This window comes from Gorilla gorilla, chromosome 5, assembly GCF_029281585.2.
Source record: "Gorilla gorilla gorilla isolate KB3781 chromosome 5, NHGRI_mGorGor1-v2.1_pri, whole genome shotgun sequence".
NCBI classification, from domain to species: Eukaryota; Metazoa; Chordata; class Mammalia; order Primates; family Hominidae; genus Gorilla; species Gorilla gorilla.
In genome coordinates, this window is record NC_073229.2 from 143,538,767 (window position 1) to 143,554,334 (window position 15,568).

The window sequence follows — 15,568 nt, forward strand, 5'->3', positions numbered from 1 at the left end:
TCAACAAACCTATTCTATCCTTTGATAAGACAAATCTCAAAGTATAATATTAATAATTCTGCTGAGCAACTTTATCCATCTATTTCTAAAGCAAGCCTTTAAGAATCAATAAATGGACACGCACGGTGGCTCATGCCTATAATCCCAGCACTTTGGGAGGCCAAGGTGGGTGGATCACTTGAGATCAGGAATTTGAGACTAGCCTGGCCAATGTGGGGAAACCTTGTCTCTACCAAAAATACAAAAATTAGCCAAGCATGGTGGCAGGTGTCTGTAATCCCAGCTACTCAGGAGGCTGAGGCAGGAGAATCGCCTGAACCTAGGAGGCGGAGGTTGCAGCAAGACAAGATTGCACCACTGCACTCCAGCCTTGGCAACAGAGCAAGACTCCATCTCAAAAACAAAAACAGTAAAAAGGAAACACTGGTGGTGAATTTCTGGCAGCTGGGAATGAGATTTTGAGACTGGGTAGATACCCCTGAGCTTCCCTAATCATTCCACAGGTCTGTTCTCGTCTTATGCCCCGATAGAGAGAGATACAGTGAGGAAACACACTCCCCTTTTAGTACGTAGCTCCAGCATGTATTCCCATGAAAGAGGAACTAGGGACAGACAATCATGACCTAAACATCAGCTCAGGAAGCTGGACATGCCACCCCCAGTGTAGGCTAGGATCCCTGGCTTCCTGTCCTATTTCTGAGATCATCCTGTCACTTAGAAGAATTGAGTGTTCAGAAGGGACCTTGAGAAGACCATTTAATGAGGAAGGATTTGGCAGAAATGGAGACACTAGCAATAGCTTGTAGTCTATGGATGGCTTGAGTTCACGTCTTGGCCATAGTCATTCACAGGCCTTCGGACACCAATTACTGCCACCCCCTTTCTCATAAACTCCTAGCACAGACAAACAGGCACCAGCAACAAAGGTTGTTTCAGAGGGTAGCAATGCTGTGTTATTAAACCACCCTTTCAGAACTTGGTGTCCTTCATCAGGTTTTTATCCCCTCATCTCCACGCCCTCTCTCATACTAAGCTGCTAATACTAAACACTCCCACACAAGACAGGATGATCTAATTAGTGACCCACATAAAACATGAACAATGCAAATGAAAAGTTAATATAATATGTTCTGAGTGTCACTTGAATGAAGGATGTAGAGCAAGAGTGATGAGAAAGCAGCAGAGCAAATCAGGAACTGGGCTTTTGGTAAACTTAAGAGCCAGGGAGATGAGCAGACTGAGAAACACGAGAGAGGAGGAGTCATTCTAGTCACAAAAGTCAAGTAAACAGAAAGGATACGTGTACTTTTCAATTTTATTATCTCTGTTCTGGATTATCTGCAGGACTGCTCAGCTCTAAAGTACCTAAAGCAACTACCAGAGTATTCATGACAGAAATGAGGGCTGTGACTTTTAAATGCTCTTAAGCCTTAATCTCATTTGGTTTTTTTTCAAGTACCTAATGATCACAGAAGTCTTTATCAAAACTCAGTGGGGGCGGGGCACTGCTGCCACATTCTCCTGAGCAAAGGAATTAGCCAGTATTGCTTTCTTAGGCAATCCCCTACCCAGCAAAGACGTCCCACCTCCCTCTAGGATGGTCTCAGTGGGGCTTCTGGCAGTTGGCCTGCCATTTAGGGCTGACGAGGAGGGAGGGCCTGGTCAGCCAGTCACCAAAGCACACGTTCTCATTAGAGTCAAGATTATCCCAGGTGGAGTGGGGCCTGGTTCTCAGTACTTCTCAACACCTAAGAAGCAATTCTCAGCTATTGTTTGTACACTGGGGGAATCTCAGGAAGTCACAGCTCACGGGCCTTATTTCTCATGCGTAAAATGAGTAGTGGGTCTGGAATCCTAATAAATCTAAATTCAATGTGAAGCTCTCAAAAAGACAAACTTTCTGAGCTACAAAATAAAACTGATTTATGCTAACTTTGACTACCAGGTGATGGACTGAGCTCTGATTATAGAATTTATCATAATTATATAATTTTTGCCAAGCCTAAAATAATAATTCTCACTTCTTAAAAACATTCCTCCAAGATGAAACAGATTGAAATTCACTTTACTCGATCTCTCTCTCTATTTAGAAGAATAACTTCAATACTTAAGATAGATAACTCAGCCAAGGCATGGTGGCTCACACCTGTAATCCCAACACTTTGGGGTGCCGAGGTGGGAGGACTGCTTCAGCTCAGGAGTTTGAAACCAGCCCGGGAAATATAGTGAGACCCGATCTGCATTGCGTAAATAAAAAAATTATTTATTAGAAAAAAGAGAAATTAAGATAACTCGACTGTGACTACTCTGAAAGATGGTATCTGCAGGAATAGGCATATTTGACTATGAGAAAGAGACAAATTAATTCTTTAACATATATTCTGAAGAAGCTGAAGATGTATATGCAGTAAGTATATCATTCTAAAGATACTTAAGTTTTTTTGGAATTTGGTAAATATCAAAGAAAATCAGAGTTGACCGTAGCACAATAAAATTATAGGTATATGGGAAGGTCTTTTTGATGAACTGGAAATGTATCCCTTTAAGCACTAAAACTCAATTTTAACTATTTTTGATACCCTTTTGAAACTACATTATCCACTTTCCTGAGTTATTAAACAGCATATGGATCAATGCAATCTTGGCTTGATGGCTTTAGGTGGTGACCAGTAACAGCAATAATCACAAGCAGCATTTATTGTGTCCCCACTTCATGTCTGATACCATTCTAAGTGCTTTACTATCACATTTAAGCCTCAGGATCCAACAAAGTGGGTACTATTAACCTCATTTTACAAATGAGGAAACTAAAGTTCTGAGAGATTAAGTAATTTGCAGACGGTCACAAAGCAAGAGAATGGTAGAGGCCAGATTCAGACCCACGTTATCCGAGTCCAGATCCACCCTTCTAACCACTACATCGCTCCAAATGGATGGATCAGAGACAGGTAAGTGCATCCCAAAAGAGAATCGCCAGAACCTACTTGGGTGGAGAGAATTGCCCATAGATTGGTGTGATTTTTACATGTCTACTTTTAAAACAATCATCCTTTAGGTTAGCTGTCATTCTTCTATTATCCATGGTGCAATATCAGAAGAGCACACACATTTATAATTTTAAAGCAGCCCTTCTAGTCATCACATGTCCCTTCTCTGGGTGATCCCCTTTCACCCTTTGTATATACAGTAACTCACTCTCTTCTTCTCTCCCTTCCTTCTTCTTCCCTACTTTTCCTCATAAAGAATGTTTAACTGAATGATTACAAATGCCTGTGCTTCTTGGAGAGCTCTTTATAAAGAAAACAAGATGTCCTATCAAGCTTTCCCTGGGTGTCTTTACAAAGAAGAAGATTTCTAAACCATGACACTGGTAAGATTTTTAAAAATTACTATAATTAACTTAAAAACTACTTTGATCCATCGTTGGCTGAAAAAAGAAAAACCACCAACTTAGTATAAGGTCAAATTTATAATAATGCAGAATTGTATGTTTTCTGTACTCTCTATTAGGGTCTGCAAATAATAAGCACGGATAATTTATACAATTCTTTGGAGTTTTATTTAGGAGACAAGCCATGTGGGAGACAATGCGCAACACTCACAGAAGACTGGGGCTTCCCTCTGCAACTCAACTCTGCCACTAGCTGGTGATGTGATTTCCAGAATGATCTTTGTGTCTTGGTTGCCTCTACTGTAAAATGAATGAGCTATCTCTTAGATCTCATTCAGATGCAATACCTTACGACTTGGAGCATACACTTAGTTTTAAAATCTGAGATTTAAAGTTATCATGGCATAATTTGCAGAGTTTGTGTAAAGGGCCTTTTAACAGATTGAGAGGTTGGGGGTGGGTATAAGATATAGTTCAATCACTGAACACCAAGCAAGGAACTAGGCTAAGAATACTGAGGGAAAAGTCAAGACTTATTTCCTCAAAGAGGGAATCTCTTCCCTAAACTACCAAACAGGTATCTTGTTTATTATTTTCGTCTACTTGGGGGGGAGGTTGTTTTGCCACTCGTTTCACAGTATCTCTGGAGCCCACAGTGGCTATTCCTATTTTGACTAATCAAACCCTTCTTTGACCAACATACACACGATTATAAAGAAAGAAATTTAAAAGACCACAGGTGCTTGACTGGGTTAGGGGGTATAACCAGGTTCCAGTGCAATTCTGATCTACCCTGTGTATTTAGCCCTCATCCCTCACACGGATCTGCAGGCATTCCTCCCCTCTGACCTTCGGACACACGCTTAAAATTCTCTTCAATGAAAAATTTGTACCACCACAGCTTATGAAATAATCTGATTCAAATATGTAAGTTCTTCAATGAATTCCAACCAATTCAGATCTCATACAAATGCATTTTGTGTAATACTAAGATAAATTTTTCAAGATGGTTTAGTTCATTAGGTCACCTAAGAAGTACAGATAGATGCATCTGTTTGAAAATACATTTTTTAAAACCTCTTTTCACACTTTTAACTAGTTTCTAAGTCCCATATACATAAGAAGCTCCTTTATATGAATCCTAGTTGCCTGATAAGAGGAAGACAGAATATTCTAGGAGAAACTATCAACAGCTTACAGAAAATGAAGCTGAACGTAATTAACTACCCATTAATGTATATATGTATTTTTTTGCTTTTGTATATTAACAGTCAGCACCTACTCCAGTACTTAAGCTGTTGAAAACTAACCTACTTGCTAAGGAGAGAAAAACCTTCACAAACACTCCCTGTCCTCCCTGCTCTGAGGAAGGGCCTCTGGGTGGAGCAATCCCACACTAGCCTATGTTCAGTAGGGAATGTGTCACGGCACAGTGGCACAGGCAAGCAACCTAAGGATGCTGAAGCTTCTTGGGTCAGGTCTCCAAATCATGGCTTTTATTATTTTGTAAATATTATTTTCCACCCCAGAACTACCCATAAAAATAAACTGGAAAGTTAATTGTCAAAATAAAAGTGTTTTGTTTTAACCTGCCAAGGCAGATTATTCTCACATCTGATCTTTACTGAAAGGGTATAAACTGTCAATAGTTAACATAAATTATAGGCTATATGCCTAAGGCTAGCATAAAGTATAATAAATGTGAATTTTAACTATTAGCCATCAATATGAAAATGTTCTTTAAATTCATGATTACACAAATAGGTCTGGAATAAAATACTAAAGTCTTGTTTTAGAACTGAGAGAAGAAAACTGTGACCCCACAGGTGCAGGGTCCTAAAGCCTTACATGACAAATCTAAGGCTGCCAGTCTACACATACCCCTAACCCCCACTTAGGTTGGTGAGGATTCCAGCCTGAGAAGAAAGGAGTCCCCTCTGACAACCTGACTGTCTTTAGCCCCAGCCCCTATTACTCAGGTCTCCCCTTAATTTCAGAAAAACGAAAAAAAAAAAAAAAGTCATCCTCCAAATTGGATTAAGGTTCTAATCCTAAAGGACAGCACAGGCTAATCGAGAAAATGGGAGGGGTTGGCGGGGGGGCGGGGGGGAGGGGAAGCTAAAAATGATTTCTGATTAAAAAAAAAAGTAAATGGACTATTTTTCTAAAACTTCCATGCTGCTATTTTAACTTTTGTGCTTCATTATTCTAACACTGCTTTTTAAAGCTAAGGACAACCTGAGTACAATTTTAAGATCAAACTCATGAAAATAAACATACACTATGTATGTATCATAAATCTCAGAGAAATCCCAGGGTTAATTTACAAAATTTTAACAGAGGTGAAGGGAGGAAGATCTTAATTCTATTTTGAAGTTTTACATCAAAGATTTACCATCCATCAAATTAGTAGTGGAAAGCATTTAACATTTTTTGTGAAGCATTCTGTACAATGACCTATTTGAAATTAACAGAGTATCTCCCCTAAGACACGAAGTTGTTAAAAATCTACTGCAGTACTAGTAACATAATTGTGCCGTAGATATAAAAAATAGTATTGACTGACTTTGAACCAAGTACAAAATAACAGGTTGACTCAAATTACAATCCAGTCTTCCAACATGTTAGACTTGAGTGCACTTTCTAAATTTTAACTATAAGTGTCGGTGCATTCAGGTGTGATAGAGAACCTAAGTATAAAGAGAATTAGAAAATACAGGAACAGGTCAGGCATGGTGGCTCATACCTGTAATCCCAGCACTTTGAGAGGCCAGGCGGGTCGATCACTTGAGGTCAAGTTCGTGACCAGCCTGGCCAACATGGTGAAACCCCGTCTCTACTAAAAATACAAAAATTAGCTGGGTGTGGTGGCACGTGCCTGTAATCCCAGCTACTTGGGAGGCTGAGGCAGGAGAATTGCTTGAACCCAGGAGGCAGAGGTTGGAGTGAGCCGAGATCGCCCCACTGCACTCCAGCCTGGGCAACAGAGCCAGACTCTGTCTCCAAAAAGAAAGAAAAGAAAACACAATGGTAAAGAAAAAAACTAAGGCAAAGATCTACTGGTTGATAACAAAATGTCCACAGTGGAGCCTGAAACTGAATCCAAATATGTAAAGTTAAAGTCCAGTGCCCTATTTACAATGGGCAACCACTCTTGCCTCTCTAAAGCCAAATATTTACAGCACAGTTTTTAGAACAGCATCATAATTTCTTTTTTTTTCTTTGGTTTACAAAGGAATACATCTGCCTGAACTAATCTGATGGAAAATCATAATCCATTTCTTCCCATTAGCCTTTGACTAAACGCTAAAGCTAATTATGCTGGCTCTTTTGGGTTCTCAGAGCAACAAGGAATTTTAAAGAACACATTTAGTTCCACTACTTTATGCAAGACTGAGCGGTTTCAAAACATCTAGGTGCTAAGATGTTAGACAGAGACTACGTAAATCTCGTTTACATGGTTAATTAAGACCTTGTGATTTAGGCATACAGACAACATGGATCTACTGGATGGATATGCACACTGTTAATATGCTGTCCTGAGTCTGAGACTGCTACTGCCCCACTGGTTCTGCTCTGAATGCACTTGTAATCACTGTTGGTCAGTACCAACAGCTTAACATCTATGTATCTTTCGTATTAAAATCTTTTCCTCGGACAACTGTGATTTTTGTACTAGCTAACTGGCAGCTCGTATGACTTTGGAGGCATGAAATGTATGAATTACACCGTTCAACTTTAACAGAAACACAGGCAGATACAGATCATTTGGGGTTAATTTCCTATGGTTTTGGTTGGATATTATTAAGGAGTCTGGGAGGATTTGGTAAGAGGTAGAGCTTTGTTCCACCTTCCTGATTTGGTAGCACAGGCAGGATTTCATGGAGAAAGGAAACTGCTAGACAGTTGTTCTGGAAAGTAGAATCCATTCCCCCAAGTATGGGAGGGTTCTGTCCCTGAGAAGGGGTCTCAGAAAAGCAGATATGCTGATGGACTGTGGAAGGAAGCTATCTGCATAGGAGGGATGAAGGCATTCTTCCTAAACTGAAAGGGATCCAAGTCCACTTTAACTTGCTCAATTACAGCTTAACCAAATTCAGCTGGTCTTATAATACAAAGTCACAAATCCCATGACAATCCTGCTGCCTTCATTCTGCAGCCACTTAAGCTAAACACCTCTCAACCACCTCAAAAATCTGTTTACTCTCTGAAAATGGGATCAGGGACTTCCTCTCCTGATTACCTACCCAATATGAAAATACAATATTTATTTTCACAGACTGTATTATTTTTTAAATGGCAAAAATATTACTTCCATTCATATCTTAGAAAATTGAACCAAGATTTGGAATGACATGCTTTTAATGTGGTTCCTACAGCTTTTCTATGTAAAACGCAGGCTGGCACCGTTTCACACAGGGAAGTAGCTCAGAGAGGAGGCATGTCCACAGACCGCGTGGTGACAGGTGACTGGGGGAAGTTCGGACCTCGGGCTTCAAGTCCTGACTCATCACTAATGGGTTCTAGAGCTCTGGGCCCTTCGATTTTCATCTTGAAAATGACAGCCTGAAAGGACGTTTTACGGCTCCCTTCAGCTTTAAGCTGGTCCTGATCTAATCACGTTTCACGTTCTAACTGAAAATTACGAGAAGGAAATTAGGAAAGATGTATCAAAGTCCATGTTTATCCTGGATTAAGTTTGTCACCATTGTGCTGCTGTGGAGGCAAACCTGTTGCATCACATGGAATACCCTATTTCTGGCTGTGCATTAGAAATACAAGAGGCAGCCGACTGGCTTTTTATATTTTCATTTTTTAAAAAAGTAAACAACAGTATCCCTCGATGATGGGAAGTTCTCAGGTTTCACCTTTATAGTCTGAAAGTACACACAGAATGCCACCTGGCAGACAAGGGCCACATAGCTGAACCCGGGGTTTGCTGGCTCGCTTTACCACGCGTGAAAACTCACCACGTCCCCAATCCTTACCAGGGGGCTGATCAGTGCCGTCGCTGTTACTGGTGGGGCGATTAACCGTGTAGCGGCCAAAGAATGAGGTTTGTGTATTACCTGCCCATGTATTTATACCCACCTCGTATGGCTTGTGGTCACCAGAGCAAGAGCATGCAAATTAAAAGCAACGAGATTTGACCTTAGATCTTACTGGACACATCTACTACTATATTGGAAACAGGAAACGAAAGAGCTTTTGACACAGCACCTGGTGGAAGGGGCAAACCTCCATCTCCCCATACATTGCATTGTTGCAGTCTTCAGAGTTTCAAAGGCTTGCCGTTTCTCCCTGAAAAACACGGCCGGTCGGGAGGGATTTCTGGCGCGGCCCACTCACCTCTTTGATCTTTGCCCTTTTCTCGCGGATGGCGGCGTCGGCGGGCTCCCGGCTCTCCACCCCGATTGGGGGCACGAAGTCCACCGGGGGCAGGCCTCTGAACGGCGCCTTGTCACGCAGCTGATCCTGGGCCACCTTCTTCTTCTCCAGTAGGATGTCTCTTTGGATCTCTTCGGGCAGCTTCTGCAGGGTCTCCTTGGCTTCCCTGAGAGCCCGCTCGTGGTTTTCGCGGATCCTGGCCAAGTTGTCCTCCAGGGCGGCCTCCGGGTCCCCGGGTGCCCCCTCCTCGCGGCGCCGGGCTCGCCCTTCGGCCGCGTCCTCGGCGCGCGCCCCGGGCCCGGGCTTGTGGTCGGCGGCCGGCTGCAAGGCGGGGCTGGAGTGGAACAGGACCCCGCTGAGCAGCTTGGAGGAGTCTGGCAGGAAGAAGATCGCCCCGAAGCAGAGCGTGATGAAGGCGCTGAATACCAGCAGCAGCACGAACTTCTCCGTCAGGCGGAGGGCGGCGGGGCCCGACCCCTTCCTGCCACCGCCGCCGCCGAGCCCCCCGCCCAGGCCGCCGCCCGCGGGGCTGCTGAAGAGCGGCAACAGGCCCCCCACGGGCATCGCTCCCGCTGTCCAGTGGTCCGGCGCCGCGCCGCTCAGCAGCCAAACTTCGCCGCCGCTGGGAGTCCGCGGCTGCGGGGCTGGGTCCTGCGTAGCCAGGCCGCCCGACCCCCTCGGCTGGGCTGCGGGTCCTCCCTGGGGGAACAACTCCGCGCCGGGTCTTCTCCCCGGGGCGGCTCCTCGGGCACACAGGCACGCGCGACAGACCGCTGGCTGCAGCCCCTGCGGGGAGAGAAACAGTAAAACGAAGTAATTAAGGCGATAAAGTTTCCAGCGGGTCTCCGCCCTCCGACTCCTGGCGAGCCTCCAGGACCGCTCCCCTTGAGCAGAGTCCCGTCCAGCTCCGGGCACCGCCCTCGCAGCCCACTCTTTGGACTTGGTGTGAAGTTTTCAGGTCCCGTGGGTAGGGGAGGGGTGTCCCGCGCAGGAGGGGGGCAGGGCAGCGCGCGAGCACCTCGGGGAGGGGCAGCGCACCTCTGGGCAGGAGGGGCGCAGCGTGGGCGGGGGACTCGTCAACTTCGCCCGCTCCCCATCTCCGCGCTGAGACTGCTGCCTCTTTCCTAGGCTGGGCTGAGCGCGCTGTCCCGCGGTCCCGCGGTCCCGCAGCCCCGGCGCGGCTTAGGTGGGCGAGCGCGCCGACCTGCGGGCGAGTGGCAGCGAATAGAGCAGCACGGTACCCTCCGCCGCGGCCCCGCGAGCACTAATCTCACTGCCGGTCTTGGGGCGGTAGGAAACGAGGGAGGCGACGCGGCCGGAGAGTGACGGCGCGGCCGGGCCAATCACGCGCCGTCCAGGGTCCCACGGGGGCGGAGCCGAGGCGATGAGGGGGCTGCGCGGGGCGGGGAGTTTACGGGAAGCGCAGCCTCGGCGGGGCCCGGCCGGCGGCGGGGAGGTCGCGGGGCCGGGAGGCGCGAGGTAGGCGGGAGCCGATGTGAGGAGGACGGTCGAACCCGTGGCTGAGGCCCAGCGCCGAGAAGCGGCAGGCAGAATTCGGGGTCGGGGAGTTTATCCTGCGCTGGCCTCGGCAGGGGTCCCCGGGGTGGTTGATCCTCGACTGGCCCGGGAGGCGCCTGGGCCGGCGCGGGACCTCTCTGCCTCCTCCTCCGACCCGCGCGGGGCTGTCGGGGGCGCTCCCGAGGGGGTCCCGGGAAAGGCGGGGTCTGGCAGGGGGTCCTCGGCGCTGGGTCGTTCAGAAGCACGGCTTTACTCCAGTTACCCTCTTTTTATCCAAGGCCGGGGTTCCCCGGGTGCCTGGTAGCAGTGAAACCCCAAGTCCCTCGGTTAGGGGAGCCGTGACCCTGGGAGCTTTTGAGCTCCCTGGTATAACATCCTTTTACATCCTAAGAGACACAGTTCTGTGCTTGTTTAGGACTTTTTTCGTATGCGCCCTTTCTTCCCCCAAAAAACAAAAAACCGAAAAAACTTGTCTCTCCCGCCCACCCCTACTTTCACTATTCATTTACCTCATAGAAGTTGGTCAAATTTTCCATTGGAAGACGAGTTTTATGCTGCGGTAGCTTCAAGCAATAAGTCGAACACTGTGTTGAAATTAAGTCTTGGATCCGACTACTTCCAGCGAAGTGAGGAATTGGTCCAATAGAAATTATTTTCCAAAATGTGTTGTAATTCCCCTGTTGCTCCACAAATAAGGGGTTATCAGAGAGGAAAACGTTGACTGACTTCGCATTTCTGAAAGCTGGTTTGTAGTCGCCTTATTTCATCCTTACCCTTCTCTGGAAATGTGACATTAGTTCTGTTTGTGCTTAAGACAAAGGAAACAGCTGGCACCTTTCGGGAAGGTGGCTCCAGTACAGTTGTTTCCAGGTGTTAAGCTGTATGAGAAAGTAGAAAAGTAATCAGCAATCCTTACTAGTTTTCATTTAATTATTATTAATTTTAACCATCATTATTTGTCGTCTACTTGTTTTGTGTAAAATGAGTCATACACTCAAAGTTCTTGTTAATAGGAAATTATTGTTTGATAAAGCTGGCTTTATGGCTTGGTTATTTTGATACCTGCTATGAAATTCTATGTCCAGAAGAGTGCAGCATATCCAAGCAGGGTAATAAGTTCAGAAGGACTGAAAAAGAAAACAAGGATGATTTTTCTTTAATGATGGAAAGGCAATTTTTATTTCAAACGATTATGCATTTGTAGGTTGTGCATAGGCTGAAAGGTTTGAATCATTGTGAAATAATGTTTCTAACAACATCCTTAAAACTGAGTTACCTCTTGAATGGATAGATAAATAGGAACTGGGTTAACTACCCCAAACGCTAATCTCTTTATGATCATCCTTTTTTGGAATGATTTATTATTTTAAAAATTATGTTTTAAGAATGGAATTATAGCCCCAGGAATATTTAGAAGCTTTATTTCAAATTAATGTTATTAAGTATTCCAGCAAAACAATAAATTGCACTTTTAAGTATATGTTAAAATGGTGATGAATAAAAGTTATAACTTAATTCTGACACTTTAATTTTGATACCAAATCAGTTTGGGCATTTAACTTCTGTAGTGGAAATATTAAAAATTTAGTACGTGGGTTTAAGGATTTTTTTCCCCTAAAAACTTTAAATTTATCTATGTTGTTTCTAAATCTTTTAAAGTAACTATTCTTTTTAAGGTCATCATGAAGCTTATTTTAAGGTTTTTTTCTTATTTTCCGTATTTCTTAAATGACAGGGTTATACTTGCAGCCTGGCTTTGATAATATGTTAAACAAGAAGTTAACATGGGTGGTTGATTATAGGTACATATTAAAGGGTGTCTGTGTACATTAGGTGGGATAGGAACTATATGGGAACACCAATATTTGGGCCAGAGCAAATTTGAAAAATTCACAAAGAAGGTATCTGAAGAGGCATAGCAATCGAATTATGCATCCTCTTTAAAATAATCACATGAAGCCCTGTGTGCTCATGGTAAGGGAGGAGTAGAAAATAGTCAACAAGTAAAATTGTGCATTTTGTAGAAGCAAAATCGGACACTTTCCTCTGATTTCAGTACTACAAAGCACTTGACATTCTACCATTGAAAAAAGTACTTTGTACCCTGAGATAAAAATAAAGGTGATTGGTTCTTGTCCTTCAAGTAATGAAACCTTGACTTTGTCCCCTAAGTCAAGACTCCCTAGCCACATCTACCTGAAGGTAATATCACCATCTTTATGAATGCAATGATAGTGCTGAAATTGCTGTTTCTCATTATGGATGGTCTAATGTAAACCTAAGAACCTTAGTAATTTTGTGGGATTTTAAAAAAAATACTTGCTATGTTTTTTTATTTGGCCAGCCAGTCCTTTTGAAGTATAACTCCCTTGTAATTTTTGCAGGTTTGCTTGCAAACTTAATTCTTACATTTTCCTTTTTCAACACTTAATGTTTTTGTGTATTTCTTTGATAATTTGTAAATTTTTGTGTTTCAAGATTATATCTTTGAATCAAGTAATTTTTTAAAAACCTGATCATCAGTGATATCACAAAACACTACAAAGAAATCCCCAAATAAATGTTGTTGCTTAGATTTTTCTACTTTCAAAAGAGATTACCAAAAGGTAGATTTAATTTTTACATTAACATGCCTAAAATGAAATACAGTAATAATTATGAGCAGAGTTACAGAGGAAAAATTGGCAGTATTTTTATAAAACTGATAAATTTATAGTTTTATAAAATTATAAGTTCTCAAAAATTGAAGTGCAAAAACATTTCTTAGGAAGTTTCTAGGCAGTACTAGTTAGAAGTTTGTGGAAGAATCCTTTTGAGGATTTTTGTTCTCTTTAAATAAAACTTAATCTAGTAAAAGAAATGAATTTAATCTACATGTATAGTAAATAATGACTGAAATTCTCCAACAAGTTAGATTTCTGATAAAATCTTTTAATGGGAGATTTTCTAGGTCCCAATAGGTCTTTGCTCTTATTTTTTAAAAAATCCAAATGTAATACGTAAAAAGTGATTCATTGTGAATATTAATCTTGAAGTTTCAATACTGCAATGGGCACTCTCAATTTTACATGAGATATATTAAGGTGGAAATTAACCAGAGTTTTAAAGGAAACTATCAGTGTTATTTGTATGCAAATTGGAGTCTACTGTTATATTTCTGATTCCATGTTTTTGCTCTTCCTCAATTTACTTTGGAACTGCCTGAGTGGCAGATTATTTTTATAGAATTCCAATCACATTTTTTTGAGGGGGCATGGGTGCCAGGGGCAGTGAGGGCAGGAGCCCTCTGTTCCTGCAGGCTCCTGTTGAAAGATACGGTTTTGTTTTGAACACATTTCATAAATATTAACTGTCCCCAACTTAAAAACATTGTGTCCTGCAAGTATTTGTGTGCATTGGCTCTTTGGAACTTTCAGAGCATTTTTTTTCATAGAAACAGGGTTGTAAATGGTGCTTTGGGTTGCTAGCCTGCACTGCAAAGACCTCACCCTAGGGAAGAATAACATGTTGGAAAAAGTACTGTTGCGATGCTGGTAATCAAAGTAACATTAAATTAGAAAGTGTTTTACTTATTATGAATGTTGGAGCCTGAGGACAAACAGATTTATTTGAAAGAGGAGATATAATGATAGTTTCAGAAATATTCTAAAATCAACTTGCAAGGTCAGAAAGGTGTATGGAAGTTCTTAGGTATAGTTTTCCTTCACTGTGTGTAGCTTTCTTTTGGTTTGAAAAATATCACGACTACTGCCCTTAAGGTATTTTTACTTTGGTTTTGTTTTGATTTGATTAACAAAGGGACTGAAAGAAATAACAGGGGGAGGTTTTCCTGAGGTCACTGGGCAAGGGTTTGAATAAGAGAGGAATTTATTGTAGAGCACGTGCATGCGCATGTGCTTGACTCTGTGACCGTGGCCAAGAAGTCACCTATTCTGTGTCTCTCATTCTTCATCTGCAACTTTGTTGTTCCTCTCAGGTTAAATGATGTAACTAATGTGTCTGGCACAGTAGGCATTTAAGAAATTTAAGTCCATTTTTCCCCTCTCTTAAAAGGGTAATTAATGTTGGGAATGAGGAAATAACAGTGTCTGTGGGATTCTTATAAAGAAGACCCAAGAAAGGATGGCAGGAAGGATATTTTAGATTATGTGGCTCTTCATATGGTTGTCACTTTTCAACTCCCAGCCCTTATTTGAATAATATCCACTGGAGAAGAAAGTATGGTTGGGAGGAACAGCGTTGGGTTTGGTAGCTGGAGAGTCTTAAAATGTTTCTTCACCCTTTATAGGATCAAAAAGGTGACCAACGAATCTACTGCTACTACTACTACTTGTTAATTGGCAATTTATAATTGTATAAATTTGTAGGGTAAAAAGTGGTGTTATGATTTCTGAATATAATGCAGAATACTTAAATCCAGGTAGTTAACATATCCATCACCTCAAATACTTAATATCTTTTGTGGTAAGAACATTTGAAAATTACTTTCTCATCCAGTTGTAAATGTACAGTATTCTATCATAAACTATATTCACCATGCTGTGTGATAGAACTAGAAACAGAAATTCCTCTCATCTAAGATTTTGTATCCTTTGACCATTATCTCCCCATCCCCAGCCTCCGCAGGGTAGAATGATGATTCTGTTCTCTGCTTCTGAGTTCAGTTGTTTTAGATTCTATATATAAGGGAGAACATGTGGTATCTTCCATGCCTGACTTATTTCACTTAGCATTGTTCTCCAGTTCCGTCCACATCATCACAAATGACAGAATTTCCTTCTTTTTTAAGACTGAATAGTATTCTTCATAGTTCTTAAAGCCTTGAGAAAATGTGAGTGATGGCAAAGTCTCAAAGTAAGGAGACTTATGGTTCAGTGCGTGAAGAATTAGGAAACCAAGGTCTTAGAGCAGAAAGGTGGCACTGAGAATGCTAACAATGACCACTGGGGTCCTTGTATATAAAATGTTTGAATTGTATGACTTGAGGAGAATATACTATTTCAACTAAGTGAAACAAAGGAAAAGTTTATTTCCATGGCCAGAGAAAGATATAAAATATTTCCTTTTTCAGTTTCTAGTACATTAAATATATTTTTAAAATAAATCAGTTTTTCTTTTAGAAAATCTTTTTTTCTCTCCATTCTCTGTCCCATAAAAACCACATGCTTTTCCAGAACAACAAAAAATTCAGAAAGGGAAAAAAATAGTGAGACGTCATTCTGCCCAGTTATAATTATTTTTCATGAAATAAAGTGAAATGAAACCACCACA

At 42.3% G+C, this 15,568-nt stretch overlaps 2 protein-coding genes across 2 annotated transcripts in view; one reads left to right on the plus strand and one right to left on the minus strand.

Moving 5' to 3' along the window:
* The window catches only part of MAN1A1 (mannosidase alpha class 1A member 1), a 180,862-nt gene extending 169,958 nt beyond the window's left edge, over positions 1-10,904 (minus strand). Inside the window, exons 1-2 of the mRNA XM_019029503.4 lie at positions 10,807-10,904; positions 8,741-9,565 (exon numbers count right to left, since the gene is read on the minus strand). Coding sequence (XP_018885048.3) covers positions 8,741-9,565; positions 10,807-10,833 — 852 coding nt within the window. The 5' untranslated portion in view covers positions 10,834-10,904. The remainder of the gene's footprint in view (positions 1-8,740; positions 9,566-10,806) is intronic.
* LOC109027227 (uncharacterized) overlaps positions 10,199-15,568 on the plus strand; it is a 494,433-nt gene continuing 489,063 nt past the window's right edge. Inside the window, exon 1 of the mRNA XM_019028973.4 lies at positions 10,199-10,258. The gene's annotated coding sequence lies outside the window, so the exon portion shown is untranslated. The remainder of the gene's footprint in view (positions 10,259-15,568) is intronic.